Source organism: Micropterus salmoides, unplaced genomic scaffold, assembly GCF_014851395.1.
Source record: "Micropterus salmoides isolate LMB-PRFRI ecotype aquatic unplaced genomic scaffold, ASM1485139v1 Ms_hic_scaffold_11, whole genome shotgun sequence".
In the NCBI taxonomy this organism is placed as follows: Eukaryota; Metazoa; Chordata; class Actinopteri; order Centrarchiformes; family Centrarchidae; genus Micropterus; species Micropterus salmoides.
Genome location: NW_024040152.1, coordinates 8,636,209 through 8,656,918, shown reverse-complemented (window position 1 = coordinate 8,656,918; position 20,710 = coordinate 8,636,209). Strand labels below are relative to the sequence as shown.

The window sequence follows — 20,710 nt, the reverse complement described above, 5'->3', positions numbered from 1 at the left end:
AACCTGTGACTTTGTTCACTCTCTGTTGTCAATTACCAGTTTGAATTTAGCAGCACTGTATTTTTGGTTACAGAGCCATTAATATTATTCTACAGCTAAATCAATGAAATTTCAACAACTTTCCGTATTACATAAATGGCCCCTGTTTTTGTCATTTGTTTTGCCCATGAACTTAACTGATCTTCTCACACATTAAATAGTCAATGGAAGTAGCACCAAAACAAAGGAGACCAAAAGTTTTTTTTTTTTTGTTTAATCATGTTATTGATGAACAAAGTATTAATAATTTCCACATGAAGCTAGTTCCAAGTATTTAAACCAGAGTGATTTTTGGATATAGTTAATATGTGGACAGCAGATGGACAGGACGGCATGACAAGTCAGAGGCTGGGCTGGTCAGCAATAATGTTTCACTGAATATAAAGTTCCAGTTCTTAGGCGCGAGGTTATGCATACTGGAAGGACAGATGTAACACAAAACAATGCAGACACTAGATAATATCAGCTGTTCTCAGTAGGCTGTATTTTCCCAGAGACAAGGATGTATAAAACTAGGCCAAGCACAGGAATCGCTTAACTTTCACTTTAAACATTTCTTAAGATGCATTTTCAAAATGTCAGAATGAAAACCAAAAATCAATTTTCACAAAACTGCAATATCATTTTTTCTTCTTTACTTTAAATAGAATGTGATCCTATCCAAGTGCTACTAGTGAACAATTTGATTATTAAATCTAATTTCTAAATCATAACTTCTTTCTTTTACTGCCTGGCACTCCTGTAATGTTACATTAGTGACAGAGGGACGATCTGGTCATGTATGGAAGCTTCTTGTTCCCCCTGGCATGACACATCCATCTACGACTCCCCCTTCAGCACTGACACCAGGTCTCCACTCTCCTTCAGCTCCTTAAGTATGTCCAAACCCCCGATCAGCTCTCCTTTCACGTAGAGCTGGGGGTAGGTTGGCCAGTTAGAATAAGTTTTGAGCCCCTGACGCACCTCTTCATCCTCCAGAATATCAAAGGTGTCATAATCCACCCCGGTGGCGTTCAAAATCTCCAGCGTCTGCCTGCTGAAGCCACATCGTGCAGCCTCCTTGTTGCCCTTCATGAACAGCATGACTGGTTTTTGGTTGATGAGGGTCTTCAGACGGTGCTCCAAGGGGACAGCCTTTGGGCAAGTGTTCTCCAGCTCTCCAGACTCGGCCAGCTCCTTCACTATGTCCAGTCCTCCCACCAGCTCCCCATTCACATACAGCTGAGGGTAGGTGGGCCAGTTGGAGTAGGTCTTCAGCTCCCTTCGGACCTCCTCGTCGGACAGGATGTCGAAGCTGCTAAACTGGATGTTGTTCTCCTTCAGCAGGGCCACTATCTGCCGGCTGAAGCCGCAGCGAGGCTCCTGGGGGGACCCCTTCATGAAGAGCATACAGGGGGCCGCGTTGATCAGCTTCTTCAGCCGCTGGTTCAGGTCTGCGGTGCTACTTTGCGCAGCTCCACTCGGACTCCCGGTGACTGCCAAGCGCTGTACCTTCTTGGTCAACTCAGGAGCATGGGCCCCGTCCAGGCGGTCCACCTTCTCCCCTCCCTTGAAGAAAAGGAAAGTAGGGACAGAGGCGATTTCATACTTTTCCGATACCTCCGGCACAGTTTCCGCCTCCAGCTTGACAAACGTGGTGTGCGCGTGTTCCTTGGCCAACTCGGCCATCACTTCGTTCATGTGGCCGCACTGAGGAGCCCATGACGCCTGGAAATGCACAACGGTCAGGCATTTTCCAGCTTTGGCTAGGAAATCTTCAAACTGCTGGCGAGTTGTTGCTTCCACGACATTCGCCATTTTTGCTTTCCCCTGTGCAGCGGTTCCGGTGTCGGCCTGACGTCACATCCGTGCAGCCTGGTGGCTTCTAGCAAGTACCAGAGCTTGTACTTGGAAATTATTTGCATGGTTTTTGATGATAAGGAACAGCTGCATACACTGGATAGGTTGAAAAGGATAGTTTGACTTTTAAGGTAACCGTTGAACACCAAACTGGGGTCTTTATGAAAACGAAATGTTGTCTCTGGTATAAGCTTATTGTAACGTGTGGTTTATTTAGCATTAGCTTAGCCTCCTTACTAGCTAGCATAGCAAGTCAAAGTTAGCTTCGTTGCAAATGTAACGTTATGACTTGTTTCCAAATTAATCCTGCTAGCAAGCCAATGCAACCGAACAGTTGCTGGCCAACGTAATCCGCAATTAACTTTACAGTTAGCGTTAAACTACAGATCACTGCTGAAATTGTTGAATTAATGGAAAGAATTCAAATGTCCGTGCCGATTGGCCTAGCAGGATACAGCTAACCTACGCTAACTTAACTTAGCTAACGATAACCCTCTTAGCTATTAGTTAACTAGGTTAACATTATGATGCTACTTAGCAAGCGAACTTCACTGTTAACATTGACGACATAGTCCAGCGTTAGCTTCTCAGCCTCTGCTACTTTTTTCTGTTTAACATCTATTGTTTGGGTTAACGACATTCAACGTTACACATGCGATTTCCTTGATCGTTCACCAACTGCTTTGTTATTGTTAGTGATGTTAAGGAAGCATCCATTTGGCAGTTTCATGGATATGTAGTTATTTTCTCTGCATGGTTTTAATATTATTGTGCATGTTTGTGAAACTGACGTTTTTTGAAGGTGTAAGTTAATGATGTGTGGATTATTCATCTAGCCCAAGGATGGTCATCGAGTATATTCAGTGTCTTCAAACTCCTCGTTTTGTTCAAATGGAGTCCAAAACCAAAGACATGTTTGTTTGTTTTTTTTACAGTGATTTCAAAGAGGAAAGAGAAGCAAGTACTCGCACTTTAATAGCTGGAACCACTGAATGTTTGGAGGTTCTAATTTCTGCTTTTCTCATCTTTGTTTTTATAAAGTGAATATTTTGGAACTGTTTGTCCTACAAAACAAGCAATGTGAATACATAATCATGATGTTTCAGAAATTGTGATGGGCATTTTTGTTATTTATTTATACTCTAGCTTTAGTGGCTTCATGAAAAAATAGAGATTGATTGAGACTGGAAATAACTGTTGTAGTCTTTCATTCACATTTTCAGCTGGAGCTGTACCATTTAATCAGTTTGCCGTATGTATTGGCCAATATTAGCTTATTACAGACATATCATATCGGCATATATATCAGTCTTGGTCACAATTTTTAATAAGATTTTAAACTGTTATTATAGATGTCAAAAATGTTAATTGGCCTCAATAATCCAAATATCAGTTGGGATATAATTGCTTAAACACAATGTTTGCATGATACAGGAACGCCATGGAAGAACAAACTGCAGACATAGAGGTGACAGTCAAAACATTAGACTCCCAAAGCAGAACCTACACTGTTGGTGCTCAGGTAAAGTCATCAGTTCATTCTGCAAACTCTGGAGTTGAATCTCATTTTCAGTTGGTCATTTTGTAGTCTTACTCATGTCTTCCATCTTTTTTGTAGTTGACAGTGAAGGAGTTCAAGGAACACATTGCCTCTTCAGTGGGTATCCCCGTGGACAAACAGAGGCTGATCTACCAGGGCAGAGTCTTACAGGATGAAAGGACTCTGGCAGATTACAGTGAGTAATCAAGGGGTTCATTAAAGCAACACAGAACACTTTAATTTGGTTTCAAGGGCAATTTTAGATTTGTTTTTGCACTCCTTACTGTTTTGTTATTTCAGATATATATTACAAGTGCATGTTCATAAAACATGTTTTCTTATTTATATATCATTATTTGTACATTGATTCTTAACATTTGGGCTATACCCGTAAGTAAGCAGGGATTTTATTTTAGGGATGCTGTTATTCTGTTGGTAGATTTGTGTTGCTTTGGTGTTATTTTGCTGTTGCCACTATTGTGGAGGAAACTAATGACTGTGTTTTGCAGTCAGTAAGTTAGCTCTAAAGTTCCCACTTGAGCTCCAAGAATCCTTTTAAACAACTGTGCTCTGAGCTCACTTCACTTGTGTCTGTCAATATTTATTATATTGCCAGCAAAATTAATTGGACAAAATTGAACAGCCATTATCAACGTAGAATACAGCTAGGATTTCTTTTCTCAATAGAAAAGTGTGAAGTCAACACTATCATGTGTACAGATGTAACTGCAGTTCTCTGTTGTTGTCCCAGATGTGGGTGGCAAGGTGATACACCTTGTGGAGCGGGCGCCTCCTCCGCCCTCCCAGCCTGGCTCAGGGTCAGGTGTGACTTCAACCGACAGTGGACCCACTTCGTCCTCCCAGGGAACATCACAAGTGCCTCCACATGATCGCAACGCTAACAGCTATGTAATGCTTGGCACCTTCAACCTTCCTGTTAACATCATGGACCCCCAGCAGATACAGGTATTTCTGCTTTGTGACCTGTTTAGGGAACAAACTGGGGCAGTTATGTTGCATTGTGTTGGAAGAGAATATGGAATAAAAAAGTCCAACCATAATATAGGACTGCAATGTGGAATTAGCGGACAATATTTATCTTTTAGCCTAATCGTAATAGTATATTTTCATCATTTATTGTACAATTCCAACATACTACATAAGAATTACTATGTCAGATTTCTCCCATGGATCTCTGATTTCTGACGTGCCTGATCATAACGAACGTCTGGATTTTATCAGGCACAGCTCTGTACCGCGACCTGGTTTTGTTCTGTCCTCTGAATGGGTACGTTACCCCACAGGGAGCATTTAAGAAGCGGAGTGTTCTGCCTTCTTGATTTTGTTGACTTGCTCTGATTTTGTTGACTTTGTATTTGGAATCCAGCAGAAAGGGTAGTTTGAGTTCCATCTTCTCATCTTTCAAGCTGTAGTTGCTCATTCCATTCCTGAACAGATATCATAACATTTATATAGTGGAAGAATGTCATCTGGTTTGAGTATGTTGTCCAGCCTTAGTCATGTTTAATTTTATAATCTTCAGAAGATTTGTCTTGCATGTTAAGCGTTGTTCCCAAAGGTGCCTTAATTCGGTGTTGTTCTTCTTGTTTAGATGTCAGTTCAGCAGATGGTGTCTGGCATGGGAGAAAATGCCAGGAATGCCAGAGTCACAACCAGTACTGGGGTAAGATGCCTTCTGATAGCATACAATCCCATATAACCAGGGCTTGACATTAACACCCGCCAGATGTGGGTGGATTTCAGCCCTGGCGTGTAACACAATCACTGCCAGTAGCCACTTTGGGCATGTTGAAAAATTGTAGTCTTTTCAAAAGGCATCTGAAATAACAAACAAATTGCAATTTGACACTAAGACACTGCAACTCCTATGAGTATGCTACTACCAGTGTTTGCTCATTGGTCCATTGTGAAGCCTATTGTCTTGACCGACAACACTGTAAACACAGTCAGAGGGTTGTTTTAGCCGTTAATTATCAACTTAACCAGCGGCAGCGATAATATAGTGATCTTTTTTAATAGCAGGAGAATCCACACAACAGGTGCGTCTCTCTCTCTCTCCTGCAGTACCGCGGTGCCAGGGTGCACCAAATATGACATCCAGACTTTGGCAAACGAGAATATAAAAGTTAAATCTGTCACAGGGCAGCCACAGTCCCTTAGACCTGTAGACTGTCAGCCTGCTGCCTGCCTTTAACCTGATGGTATGATCTGTCATCACACATGACTGGTCGCATGCACACACACTTTAGTACAGCGGTAAGTCCGTGCGTGAGTGTGTGTGGCCGAACAGTTTGGAAAAAAATGCACAAGAGAATGAGAAAAGGCAGAGCTGAGGCGGATGAAAAGGCAGGAGGAAAGAGTTGTTAAATGCGGTAAAATTGAAGATATCTTCATTCCAGAGTTAAATTCTATTTTTTAATTATAGCAATCATGCCATGTAAGAAAGCAGGAGATGCGTTTGTATGGGAATAATCTGGAAAAGAAAGACCTGTGTACTCGTTTCAGGTGGACGTATCTCCAGTTACTCAGAGCAACCAGGGCTTCATGATGAGAAACATAAATCCAGTCAGAGCTCTGAGGAAATGCAGAATCCAAAGTGCCCAAAAATGATATAGGCCTACATAAAGCTTTAATACTGTTGCATTAGTTGTGGATTTTTTCTTAGACAGTAATTTATTCTTTGCTCTTTGTTTCTAATGCAGATAATTTTTCTGCTCTTTATTACAGTATTACTGCTGTTAAAATAAATAAGCCGTGTTCTGATGATTTGTTTTCAGTTTAGTTTTTATCTTTTCAATTATTCATTAAGACCCATGCAGCACTTTTAGTATATACAATAAGAAGCTACTCTTTTCATTTGTTCATCTTAGTAGACTACGTTTTCAAAAAAAGGAGCTTCACACACAACATTATCAGAGCTAATGATAATGTTAGTGCTTTTTAGCACGGCGATTTAAGCATGCTATTGTCAACTTTAATCATATAAAACTTTTTTTCCAACAGCAAAAATGTGGCTAATGAAAATGCTGCGTGGCTAGTAAAAGTTTGGGTCAAGCCCTGCACATAACATTATCCAGTGTTTTGTTGATCGTCAGCTTTTCTATTTCAGAGCAATGGGTCTGTGAATGTGCACATTGATATGGACCAACCAGTGCAGAGCGAGCCTAGGCTGAGGCTAGTGCTGGCTGAAAACCTGCTGAGGGACATCAATGATGTTGTCCACAGAATGGAGGTGAGAGCACAACCTTCAAATTACTCCAGTTGCAAGGAAGAGAAACGTCTGCCTCATCAGTAACAAATTTGCTTCAATTTTCAGGCTCGGCCGAGCGACTCATCCTCCCAAACAGAGACAACTTCTGCTGCTTCTGCTCCCCCTCCTCCCTCATCTTCGTCTACCACCTCCACTCCCTCTCCTTCTGCGCAGCCCATGGACACCTCTCCACCTCCAACAACTCCCCACCTCCACCCACCTCTTCAACACAATCTGAGGGACCAACACCCCAACCTGGACCCAAGTAAGAAATGTTCTCTTTCAGTCACTCAGATTGTTACATATGCCACATACACCACACAAGCAAGTCTGTGTTGTTGTTTTTCGCCACACCTTTTAAAGTCAGGTGAATTTGAAAAGGACATGAAATAATTTAGAATAGTATCAACAAGTGCAGATCACATCTCCCCATATTATAATGCTTTATTGAAACGAACATATGAATATCTTTCTGTCCCTATACATGGTGTGATGCTGTGTCTGCCAATTTTGTGAACAGTTGTTTTGTTTGAGTGTAATCTGATTTGCCCTGCTTTCTTTCCCTAGTCATCCCAGCCCAGCTGAGTTGGCGGAGATGTTGTCTGAGCTGCGGAGGGTGGAGGAGAGGCTGCAGCCCTTTATTCAGAGAGCTCATACCATCCTGGAGACAGCCACCACCGCAGAATACAACAATAATACAGTAGGATTTAAACATCTAAATAATGATTAACTGGTGACTTCTTGGAGATTTCTGAAAAATCTTCTCTTGTTTATGTAATATTTTTATCTTTTAAAGGAAAAGTTGTAACTTCCTGGAACTTTCGCTAGTTTCCTGGCAGCTGGTCCTGCCCCAGAAATACTTTAACACCCCTGTAAAACAGGAAATTATTGTTTTTACACTTCTGTTTTTGTACAAAGTAAAAGACTGTTTACAAAATAAGTTGTAAAGATTCAGTTATGAGATTTGTGTTAATTAGTGAGCTTTAGAGGTGCTTGTAGATGTTTTTTGTTATTGTTGGACAGAGCCAGGCTAGCTGTTTCCTCTCTGTTTCCAGTCTTTGGGTTCATCCAAGTCTCTTTTTGGAAATTGTCTTGCTTCTTAATCTTCGCTTAAACCAAGGAGTGATACATAAAAGCAGCCTTCACCACTGTCTTTTACTGGCCGGCATGGCCCCTTATTGGATGCTGCATGTGTCACTCGAAAGTTTAGATTTCTATCTATTCGATCTAGTTAAACATCTGTGTGCATTGTAGGTCTGAACAACAGAATGACCACAAACAACTTTCTTCATTCATTAGAAAGAGTTTTTTTCATTATCTGATTTACTATATCTATTACAAAAGTTAAAGTCAGAGTCTGTCTGTCAGCATGAAACACTTTTTACATAATTTATCATTTCTTATTATATCATTCAGGCAGATTATTCCTGAGCGTCGACTTTGAGTTGAGTTACATAATTACAATTTTTTTCTGTTCATGTTCAGGTGTTAAACATGTAACAGCGACAGAGAGAAAACATGCTGCTCTGGCAGTGATAACTATGCCTTTTTATTAGTATTAGTACAGTGCACATGTGACAAAACCTCCATCAAAAGGCTCTACAGTTCATAGGCCCCATCCACACTACTCCGTTTTAGTTTACAAACTAAACTAAACTAAGAAACTAACGGAGAATAGAAGAGTTGATCTCTGTCTCCATTAAAACGACTGAAAACGCATTTATTGGCCGTTCAGGTACACTGGGCATGCGCGTGTTGGTGTAAACATGAAGCAGATGGTCTCTTCCTGGTAACAGAAGATCTGGCGAAAGAAAAATTTTTTTTTGCCATGTACCAATAAGGAGCTGGGACTGTTACGGAATTAACACAGGAGTGTGGCGTCGGAAAACTGACTGGGAGTCGTTGCAAAGTAAATAAAGCGACATGCACAGTACAAGTGTAGGCAGATAAGTGTTATTTGCATGGTACATAATATTTTAATAAAAATACCATGTCAAAAACCTGGTCAGAGAGCCGAGCGTGAGCTGCTGCGTCATCGTTTCTAAAGTCCTCCATTTTGGCCGTCATCAGAAACGGATGTTGCTTCATGTGACGCTTCAGAGGAAAGTTAGCTACTGGCGGAAGCTATATATAAGACACACACACAAGAAATGTTGTCCATTATTGGTCAGAATCCTGGGTATTTAGTTTTCATTCAAAAAGTTGCCCCAGCTGTATTTTTTTATTTAATTTAAATTATTGCCACAGGAGAGAGAAGAGGACCAGCGCACTCTTATCCTGACGTGGGAGTGTCTCCGTCTTCTTGGCAATGCCCTTGTGGCCCTCAGTGACCTGCGATTGAACCTCATGAGCCCTGTGCCCCGCCACCTACATGTGGTCCGGCCGTTCTCCCACTATGCCACCCCAGTCACTCTGCCTGGAGCTGTGCACCACCATATCCCAGTCCAAGTAAGTGAATGCAATTGTATTTTAGTTAAAACTTATTAAAATGAACCTTTTTGAATAGACTGAATTTACTTGAATCTTCACCGACAGATGAACCTGGGTGCCACAGTCACTGCTGCTGCTAACAGCACTGAGGGACATGCCCCGCCCAACCAAACAGCCAACCAGTCGGAGCAGGCAGGTCAGGGACAGACCTCCCCCCCACAGACTTCCCCGTCCAATCAGCAGGCTGGACAGGGACAGGCTGGCCCCCGGGTCATCAGGATCAGCCACCAGGCAGTCCCGGTGGTCATGATGCAGATGAACACGGACGGTGTGTTGTCCCCTACCCGCCACTGATTGAATGCCCCACTACATCAAAGCTGTTTGTGTGTCATATTGCTGGGCGACAGTGCATTGGAGTTAAATGATCGCACACTACTGCATCCTCTATGCACTGCTGCCACAAGCATTTGATCTGATGAATGGAACTTCTACTTCTCATTCACAAGCTCAACTTTCAATGTTTGTTATTATTACTATTGCATATGCATTTCTGTAGAGAGTAATAAATTGGCAAATACTTTAGGATTTTACAAGGGAGATGAAACTATCTGTGTATCATTGTTTTTTGTGTGTATTTGCAGGCCCAAGTGCAAACCCTGCTGCAGCTGGACAGCAAATGCCTGGACAACCAGGTAAAGGCCAATTGATCATATGTTTGCCATAATACTTCTTACCTAACACAGTCTATACATGTAAAACCCTTTAAGTTGAATTAAATACTGGATATTGGTTTGTATCAGAAACGACACCCTTTTCTAACTCCTGAAAATCCTTTTCATTTTCTGCTGATAACAGAAGTAACTCGTGGTATTCTAATTCATTGGTCTGTGTTTCCCACTTCAGGTGCCCTCCCCCCTGACTTTATGCGGAATCTCATGCAACAGATCAGCCAATATGCCGCTGCTGTAGCTACTAGCGCTGCTGCCGCCACCGCAACTGGCCAACCAGTCCCACCTCAGCCCACCCCTCCTGGCTACAGCTCCACAGCCAACTCCTCAACTACCACCACGGGTCCTAACACACCCACCACCACCCCTACTGCACCCCCACCACCACCCCACACTGGCCCCCAGCCCCAGGCCAGGGTTGTGTTCACCAGACCCCCATTTGCACCTAACATGCCCCCTCCAGCCTTCGCCACCCGGGGAACCACCATCAATGTGAGGGCTGCCATGCCAGGCCAGCAGCCAGGACAGGTAGGATTAATGTGTTCTGATTTGGTTCCTGTTTTGAAACGTATTGACAACACAATTAAAATTTGAGACTAATTAAAGAATCTTGCTCCACAGGCTTTTAACCCTGCTGCTCTCAACCAGATGATTAGTGGACTGGTTGGACAACTTTTGCTGCCAGGACAAATGGGTAAGCTTTTCCAGTTGTTCAATTTAGATTTGGACTAGCAGCATTTTTCTGTAATTATAAAAGCTAAACATTTTAATTATTAGTCAGGGATTGTTGTCAATCAGTGATATTTCAATCTGTTTTTTACAGCTGGTCAAACCGTCACATCCTCCTCCTCCACATCCACGTCCTCTTCTTCTTCCTTTTCCTCCTTTTCCTCTCAAACCTCCTCATCCCCCTCCTCCTTTTCTTTCTCCACCTCTGGTCCAACACCTCCGCCTACCACAAGCACAACCAGCCAATCTGAGACCAACACCAGTGAGCCCCAGTCCCAGGAGATGCCCCCAGACCTCAGCCAGCTTCTGGGTTCTCTCTTGGGGGTAGCCGGTGGGGGCGGTGCAGGCCCTGTAGGGGCCCCTTCAATTACTGTCTCCACATCTGGTGTCCCAGCCTTCATCCAGGGAGTGAGTGAATTTATGCAGCAGGTCAGTATTTGAATGTTCGACTTGAGTGCACTTAATAGACTTAAATAGACTGAAAATTGCATGTGGATTTGGATATTGCTTGCACCTGAATTTACATCACGTAAAAAGGATCTAAAAATCTAATTATAATATAAATACAAGTATTTTACCTCAAGTGCACACTATTCACAATTTTATTTGGAGACACTGCAATCTTAAAAAAAGTCCTATAACTAGTCAGCACTGATATGTATGACCTAAAATCAGAGTAACAGATGTGAAAATTCATTGTGGTTATTTTTATGGGATTCAGCATGTTTTGAAAATCTGTATCTCTTTGTGACTTTCCAAAGCATCTTCTTTTTGTCTGCCTTGTCAGAGAGTAGTGACAAAGCACCCTACAATTAACAGGATGTCATGTGTTTGTGGTTTACAGGTACAAATTGTATTCTCCAGATGTAAGGGAACATGGTTGTTTGGTACAGAGCCCAGCAAAACTCAAATCATTTTAATATTTTTTTTCATTGAAAATTAAATGCAAAAATGACCATTCCCATTATAATCATGACTCGTATCACGATAGCTGTCAAAGTAATCGCAACACATTTTGCATATTGTTCTGTCCTATTGGCACCCTTGTTGTACTTTTTCTTTGTTGAGATTGCTTATTTAAATACTATTTTTGCCAGTCTGAGACTGTATTTTATTTAGTTCTCGTACAACTGCTTGTGTTTGAAAAATGCGACTTTTGTTAAGCTAGCTAACATCTCCCCGCCCCTTTAGACTGCGCAGCTGAGCAGGAAAGCTACAGTAGGCTGCGTCTTTAGCTGCTATGTAACTTAACATTAGCTCAATATACAGAAAGTAACTGGTAGCTGTATTTTTTTACTACCTACTGGTCCAATGTTGAGAACATCAGGTACACACTTAGACTAAACTAGTTCAGCCTACAGCTCTGTCCTGTACAGACTAGTTCATCCAAAAGTATTTTTTCAGGTGAAAAATACTTTAGAGTGGTTGTTAGGAAAAGAAAGGACGGTGGTGACTGGAGGAGCTGAGGTTAGCAAAAGTTAATCAGTGATACAAACTAATGCTTTTAAGTTAATGGGGAGACGTTTTTTTTTGGAGTTTGATGTGCAAATAAAATGCACCTCAGGAGGGAGGAGGTTTTTCATGTTGCCTATATTTATGTCTATACAGATAAATGTCTAAAGCAGTAAAATGAAGACACAAAAGGCAAACATGAACAATCCTATCTATAATGATTCTGAGGTCATATTAACAGGGTTTAGGGGGTGTTGCCCAAAACATGCTGTGCCATAAATGTAAAATCACTGTGGAGAACATCACAACCAACCAAATGACTTTCCCCAAATCTAATGGTTGTAGTTCCTCCCCAGTAGACTGATTTTTTGGGTGTTGTTTATTATCTGCTCTAGATTTTCCAAGTATTTGTTCAGAGATATGGTGAAAATAATGGCCCAATATGATGTGAAATTACACATTTTTCATTGGAAAACGTAAAATTTTCTTGGGGGAGGATCCCACCACCCCACCCCCCTGAACATGACTACCACGACCACCACCAAAACATTGAACAAACCTCAAATAAAACTATGGGAAACACTGAAATTTTAAACTATTGTAATGTGTATTGCATGCAGAGGGCAGATGAGTGAGTTAACTGTGTTATTCCTGTAGTGCTTTCTAAGGGTGCTCTGATCGATCGGTCACCAATCGTAATCAGCCAATAATGGCTTTAACTAGTTTCATCGGTGGTCGCTAAAAAGGCTGATCAGATTGTTTGAAAATGCTGCTGACCCAATGGACTATAAAAGGATGACACAGACACTCACATTTGGTTTTCTGATTCGGGCTTATCAGTCATGCAAAGCAAAACACGATACTACTGACAGAGTTTTAGTATTTTTAATCTTTATAAAATCAAATAAAAACCTTCTGTCCGTACGTAAGTGTTTGCTAATCTCTCCTCTGGTAAAGCCGGTGGCAGTAATTCCATGTAAAAGATGTAGACTGTGCTTAGTGCACAAGGATTAAATAAATAAAAACAACCCACTGAAATGATAAAAGGCCTATAGCCTGTAAACCATATGAAATTATAATGAATATAGAAACATAAGTAATATTAACAATATACTGCCAGTATAATATGGAATTAACATTGTACTTTTATTTAAATGTCCCTTATTTTCAAATCTCAATGATAACAGTTATGACTCCTCTCTGTAGCCCACTCTCCGCCCCCTAAAGCCCACTGAACCTGCCTGAGTTTTCCAGAACAAAAGCAGCTACTTCAGAGTTTGTCATTGACTCATGATGCCTTTGCTTCTTTATCTCCCAAATATTTTGGCTACAGCCTTTTTTGTTGCAGTTTTTTTAGTTGAAGTAAATTTATTAAGATGCTGTTTGTTCCGTTTTTGTGGTTTAGTCCACAGGAAAGCTATATTTGTTAAGCTATATGATGTTTGCAGTAACCAGGCAAAGGCTGCTATGGTTTAAGACTCTAAGACGGATAGACCGGAATTGATTGCCCATGTTTCCTGGCAATAAAATTAACAGTTGTCATTTCATGATACTTTATCATCTGTTAATTTTAATACTTAATACATTGTTTTTAGGACTAATTAAATGAATATACAGTATACTGTATAATGCTACATGATAAATAAAAGGCTTCAAATAGAGCCAGTGATTGGTGATCGGTATCGGCCCAAGAAATACTGATCGGAGATCCTCTAGTGCTTTACATTTAAAAAATCCACTTGCATTTGCAAGTAAAGCAAAGTAATGTTAACAAATCCTCACTCCTCATTTCCATTTCATTTTTAGGCCTCCCAACCCATCTTCTCTCCACCTCCACCTCCCTCTGGTACCACTCCCGCTCAAGCTGCAGGCCCCAACCCCACACCCATACCCCCGGGGGCAGCTGAGGCCCTCAACCCGGAGCTCTTCACAGGCATCGTTCGTGGCGTCTTGAGCACCATGATGGGCTCTCTGGGCCAAGCCCAGAACGACACAGAGAGTATTGCCCAGTTCATGCAGAGGCTGTCCCAGGCAACCAATATCTTCATCAGCCCTGAGGATCCTACAGGTAAAGAATGACCATACTAGTACATTATGTTGAAAGTAACAGACTATGCTGTCATTCTGTCAGAGCAGAAAAGCATCAGAGCATCAGAAAATTCACCACTCTGGATGATGTAATTTCAAAATTGATTGTGGTTCCCAGGGTTTTTTGGAGAGCTGCTGATGTTGGTGTGCCAGACGTTCACCATGTCAGACTTGGTGATGCTGCTTCATGGCCAGCACCAGCCCCTTGGCCGTATCCAGCCTCAACTGTCCCAGTTCTTCACCCAGAACTACCTCAACGGCAGAGAGCCCACTGATGAGAACATTGCTGTCAGTACTTAATTTCAGATGGATTACTCATCTCATAATACTCAAGCTTAGATAAAAGTAGATAGAGCTCATTTACTTTCCCATGTTTGATGGTTTGTCTTCTTGTCCTTCTATGTGTTTGTCCTGATGTCGTCTGTTTCCATTCCCCAGGCTGCGGCTGACAGCCTTGTTAACGAACTGGAGGAGTATATCACTGAGAGCTTTGTAAGTCCTTGATGTCCGCTACAGTATCCCTAAAATACAGAATGATTAAATGTAGGGCTGCCACCAAGTCATCAGTGGGGAATCCCCTGAGACAACTCTCATTTTGTCAGTTAAATCACTGCACTTTTTAATCGGAGCATAGAAGTAATGCAGGAACAGCATGGCAGGCTGTAAACCACAAGCACATGACAAATTAACTGTTCAATTGTAATGGAAACTTGAACTCAAGCAAATGCACGTTATTAGACTGTTTTGCAGAAATGAAGACATAGTCCAATAATGAATTATAAATACATTATATTTCCGCTCTACTGATTACATTTTAAAGCTAGTTTAAGTTTAACATTTTTAACAAGTTTAAAATGCTGTGCTACCTGTTTAGTTTTAAATGTATTGATGGCACCTCGTTGTTCAACTCCCACAGAGAGAGTCTTCAGTCACAGTGTTGGAGGGCGTTGATGTCACTCAGACCAACATGTCCTTCTTCAGACAGCAGCTGATGCACATTGCCACACATATTCTGCGTTGCACTGGTAAACTTTTTAAAAACAGTATAACTCAGTGGGTCTTGTGATTTAAGTAGTGATTATACTGTCTGTGTAGGACATGTAGTATTGTTATTTGTTTTGCTAATTATGTAACATCAACATTTTTGTCATCCAGATGACTCATTTGGGCCCCGACTGCTACAGATGTGTAACCAAGCACTGTTTGAGTGTCTTGCCCTGAACCTGCACTGCTTGAGAGGAGACCAGAGAGCCCTCACTGCAGTTATCAACCACCGAATAGTCAGTACACAATCTCTCACTATTTCACTTACTGTTTGTTTTTGCTTGGATTCTGGTCTCTGTTCAGCTGTAGACTCCAGATGAAACTGAATTCGGCATGTTGGGCATAGGATATCAAATTTTAGTTATTTGTGCAAATGGAAGAACACACGTCTACTTGCAGAGAGCATCAATTCCAGATAGCGGCGCTTGTGGCAGGAAATTACAAACAAACCAGCCACATAAAAAATCTTTGTCATGAAATTGTCAACCATTATATGTCACTGCAGCAAGCGAACTTTGTATAGAAAACAAATCCACATTCTACAACCAGGGAGTTACAATAAGTGAATTAGTTATTAAAACCTTATTACACACTGTCTGATGAGATTTCAGAAGTGTTAATTAAACTGAACTTTATTCTCAGAGATGACATTACATTGTAGATTTTGACAGTTTATTCAGCGTGACTCAACAAGAGCAAGCCTCAAGTACAAAATGGCAACATTACAAGCAAAAAGACTACAGCAGTCAATTATTGCGTCTTTGCAAGGTTCTTGTGGCGCTTGAAGGAACGACTAAGAGAAAAAGGAGACTCAAAAAATGCTGCTAAACGTTTAAGCAATCCAAACAAGAATGATGCCAAAAAGACTAAATACAGAATAAACAGCTGTTTGCCTGTAAAGTAAAAACTATTTTCTCTTGTTGTTCCAGCGGAGGATGTCCAGTGACATCAGCCCCAGCCTGGTCAACTGGATGACCAGTATGATGACGATGAGGCTGCAGGTCATTCTGGAGCACATCCCCATCACACAGGAGCAGATCCAGAACTACATAGTTCACACACAGGTAACGTTTATTTTTGAACATTTACATTACATTTCAGCTCAGTATCTGTGGTTTCCCCCCAGAGTATGGATGGACACGTTGCCTGTTGGAGGAAATCAAACCTGCAAGCCTCACTTGCATGATATAACCGCTCAGGCCTGAGGCTGTCAGTTACACTCCCAAGTTTTCCCAAACTGTGTTTCTGTAATTTGAGACTTAAGATTTTTTACTGAGGAACGAAATGCAGAGGAAGCAATCTGTCTTATCTGATGGCTGTGACATATCCTCTTACTTTGGACGGCACGTCTGAAATGGCTAATAAATATTAGATGACATTCTTTCACAGAGAGATCAGTCTTCTGCAACTGGCACACAAGAGCCTGAACGAGCACAAAGTGCAACGGTAAGCATGGTGTGTCTTTAATGTCCTTTTAAGTTTGACATTTTAGGTACTGCTTTGCCTTTTTAGTTCCCTTATGTTCACTGTTCTCTACTTTGAAAGATTGGGGACACCCTCTCACCAGCTGCAGCAACCACAGCAGAGGAGGCCATGTCGGTGTCACACGACACGAGGGCATCGTCACGGGAAACCAGGGTGTTGCCTGGGGACTTGGGAGCCTCGGGAGGAGCCGCACCATTAGGTGGCGAAATGGCAGCAGCAGGAGCTGAGGGAGGGAGTGAGGAGTCTGCTCGAGAGTCAGAGGCCTGGGCGGCTGCTGTTCCCCCTGTAAGAGCCCCCACAGTCTGATTACTGCTTCAACATTTATCTTTTTGTTTGTTGTCCAAGGAAGGGCACTACACATGCTCTTTTGTAGCACCGCCCTACTTCACATTACAGTGTCCTCATTACTCTGGATAATCCAGTGAACAAACTAAACTGTCCATGTAGAAAATTGTTCCATTGAAAACTCTTTGATGTTGATTTTAAATTTTACAAATAAGATCTTTATCAGTCTGATTTTTATGATTTTCTCTCTAGTACTTTAAAGGATAGTTTAAAAATTGTTTAGCCAAGTCTGGCTTAAACAGTACTCATACTTGTCCATTTGGCGTTTTTAGTACAACATTCGCTCTTTTTTCCCTGCTGAGCTGTAGGGACAAAGTTTTGAGCATTAATTTGACACACTTGAAAACATGTGAATCCATCTTGTAAAATATACAGCAGGTAATTCGTAAATCCCTGTTTTCCCTCGTTAAATAGATAAACTTCATTGATCCTGAGGGAAATTTTGTTTAAATTTGTTTTTTTTACTGTCTGTCTTGTAGGAATGGGTGCCCATTATCAGGTGTGATATGATCACTCAGAGGAAGATGAAGGCTCAGCCTCCATTGTCGGACGCTTATTTGCATGGCATGCCAGCTAAACGCAGAAAGGTAATCAGATCAGCTGTAAATTTACTTATTACATATTAATGTCACTTGTCCACACTTTGTTCAAGGTTTCTGTGTGTTTCTAGACAGGACAGGCTGGTGGAAGCCTCCTCTCCCTCTCAGATGCAGTGAATCAAGCTGCCAGGACAGCAGGAGTGAAGCCCATCACTTCTGCTGAGCAGTTACAAGATGATTTGGAGACCCAAGAGCTGAAAGAAGCGTATGCAGAACAGGTAACTAACCCTTACCATGTAGATTAATAGCAAACAGGAACACAGTGCAGATAATATAGGCTAATAATGACCACAGTTTGGCCATGATTTGTATTGTTGAATCATGAACGTAACATTTTCTCAACAGCGCAAAGACTAACGCCATAATTTAATGACAATTCATAATACATTTATTCATTAAGCGTCAGCTAAATTAATAAATTATCCAAAGCGACTTACAATTGCTATTCATGTCAGAGGTCGTACGCCTCTGGAGCAACTAGGGGTTAAGTGTCTTGCTCAGGGACACAATGGTGGATAGGTCACAGTGGGGGATTGAACCTGGGTCTCTCACACCAAAGGCAGGCATCTTATCCATTGCACCATCACTACCCAATAATTTCCTCCCAGCCCTGTACTCTGCTGCATTACATTATTGCTCTGCTGGTAATATCCCCTTCAGACCGTCTGACTGACAGAAAAACCTGTTTGGGACTGCTTGTTAGGATGACTGACGAGGAGGTGGAAAACGAAACTAACTGAAAACACTGCTAATCAGGAAGATAATCTCACCTTAAATCCACGTTAACTTCAGCACCTTCGATAAAATGCAGCTCATAGTCGCAGACAGAGTAAGGTTGCGCCTCAGTTTTTAGATGTTTATATTGCAAACCTCTACCAGCTACGTTACCACTCATCACAACTGTCTGGACTCAGAGCAAGAGCGAGTTAACTTGATTACTATCACAGCGTACGGTAGTTTTGCATCAGCGGGGCTGAGTTGGTTCGCTCTGCGAGTTGACCTTATCACTTATACATTTGTTTTAAACTGCGTGAGAAAAATTATGTGCGTGGCAGGAGATCTCATCACACCCCTACTGCTAGGCGTACTTTAAAAACACAAGTGGTCAGACAGGTTACAAGTCTGAATTAAGCAATTTGTGTAATTTATCTATGTATTAAGTAATTGTTTGAAAGTGAGCATCAAATTTCAATTCAATTTTGAAAATAAACATACTGGTTTGTCTTTGAACCAAACTTAACTGTAGTTGTAAATGTGGACAGTTTTACAATGTAATATACATAGCTGCATCTGTTATGTTTCTTTTCACTTTCATACAAGCAGAAGAGGTAATTGTAGAGGTCAAACAATTCGTTAATTTATCAGTTAGTCAACAGAAAAATAATCAGCAGCGATTATTTCATTGTAATTTTTCCAGCTAAAAGAATTTTACTTTTTAGTCTTATCACTGTTGGACTAAGTAAGATGTTTGAAAATGTCACCTTGGATCCGAGGTAGCCTCTGTTCCACTCGCTGCGGTAAATCAGCATCATCTCTCTTTCAGTATTTCTGACAAAACAAAGCATGTTCCTGTTTACTTTCTACATTTTACGATGAATAGGCATTCACTACAGCAGGTGCTATTAGAAGTTGAAACCTTAACAAAGTTTACAAGAGTGGCTGTGCATGTACTGACTTCATCTTAAGTTGGTTTCGTCCATATACATAAAATTCACCAAATGTTTAGCTGTAATTTCTGCTGTCTATACATTTCTACACTGTTTACTCCTCCTTGTCCTGTTGTTTAGCCCGCAAAGGTCTGGCTTATGGAAAACAGCAAATTTTATAAAGCCAGCCATACGACAGACTGTTGAGAAAGGAAAGGCTATCCTAAACTATATTTTTAGCAGAGATGTTCTAAGAGTCTTATAAGGACTTTGACTTTTAGTTATTAGTGCTGACAAATTTCAATGACATAGGGAACAAACCTGTGGTCACATGACTCGTGCCTCTAACCACCAAGTCACCTTCTGACATACTACTTGTACGTCACACCATGAATAATCACATCTTTTTCCTCTCAGGTTAAAGCAGACATCAAGAAACGAGTGAGGGACGACCCAGATTTTAACTCCCAGCAATTCCCCAGCGCACACGGAGCTTTCTCGTCAGACTCAAGTTCATCTGATAAGAAACCTGCAAGACTCTAACCGTTTCCATCTTCATCTTTATTATTTCTTGGATCTTCATTCAACCACCACTCAACGCAGCTTCACCCTCAAAACTGTCTTCATGCCTTTTAAGCAGTTAGCAGTTCTTTAGACTAATTGCCTAATGCTAATGTGACTACTTCCCCAGTGCCTATTTATTTCTTTTTTTAATTTTGGTCCAACATTGCGAAGAGAATATTCCTTGTTAAAAATGTAGTTAAGTTTGACTAAATCAGGTCACTTTTATTTTGTTTGGATACATGTGTATGTCTGTATTTTTTTGGCCTCTTATCCTCATGTTGCTTGGTTAATATGGAGCCTAAATGCTCGTTACTTAGTGGACTTTTGCTTCCTCTCAATACTCTCAAGCGCAAGAGTACACTTTCATGTGATGAACATGCTGTTTGGTACATGAATGTACAGTAAGCTTAATAAAAATCTTGATACAATACAAGAGTACTTTTTTAGTCTTTTAGAAAGTTTGAAAGAAGACCAAGATGATCAGCTGATATTAGCTTATCACAGATATCAGAATTGGTCTTTATGTCTGATGTATGAAAGTGTTGCTATTACATAGTTTGTCCACCAGAGAGCACCAACATGTTCATAATTCTATAAAATTCAGTCGCAATTCTGTATTATCAAATTTAAGGGATGTTTATCAAAATGTTTTATGTGAAACAAAATTTTGCAATAATTTGTCAGGCTCCAGTTGAAACCACATGAAAGGCATTTCTTTCATTTTTCGAAAAATACGTAAAAACAAGATTGTATTTGGAGATTTCTGAATGTTTCTAGTTGTCAATCATCTCCACCTATAAATGTAATGATCATATTGCTCTGCTCTTTATATTAATCATATCAAACAAACACAATTTAGTCACATGTTGCACTTTATTTATTTTTTTTTTAAACCTGTCCTGCCAAGCAGC

General features: G+C 41.0%; 2 protein-coding genes across 2 annotated transcripts; one reads left to right on the top strand and one right to left on the bottom strand.

The window, feature by feature from the left end:
• Positions 1-237: 237 nt before the first annotated feature.
• Positions 238-1,874, bottom strand: glrx3 (glutaredoxin 3). The gene has a single exon (XM_038710729.1). The coding sequence runs from the start codon at positions 1,834-1,836 to the stop codon at positions 859-861; it is 978 nt and encodes a 325-aa protein (XP_038566657.1). The 5' UTR covers positions 1,837-1,874; the 3' UTR covers positions 238-858.
• Positions 1,875-2,035: 161 nt separating this feature from the next.
• LOC119897141 (large proline-rich protein BAG6-like) lies at positions 2,036-20,229 on the top strand. The gene is given in 26 exon segments (XM_038710728.1): positions 2,036-2,918; positions 3,313-3,400; positions 3,497-3,614; positions 4,170-4,384; positions 5,031-5,102; positions 6,549-6,671; positions 6,756-6,893; positions 6,896-6,954; positions 7,257-7,389; positions 8,937-9,137; positions 9,225-9,447; positions 9,761-9,811; positions 10,023-10,375; positions 10,469-10,541; positions 10,671-11,005; positions 13,835-14,096; positions 14,235-14,404; positions 14,555-14,608; positions 15,033-15,141; positions 15,272-15,396; positions 16,090-16,224; positions 16,550-16,615; positions 16,706-16,930; positions 17,470-17,577; positions 17,661-17,807; positions 19,653-20,229. Coding segments are annotated over 26 exon segments (3,906 nt in total). The 5' UTR covers positions 2,036-2,721; the 3' UTR covers positions 19,779-20,229.
• The last annotated feature ends 481 nt before the right edge of the window (positions 20,230-20,710 follow it).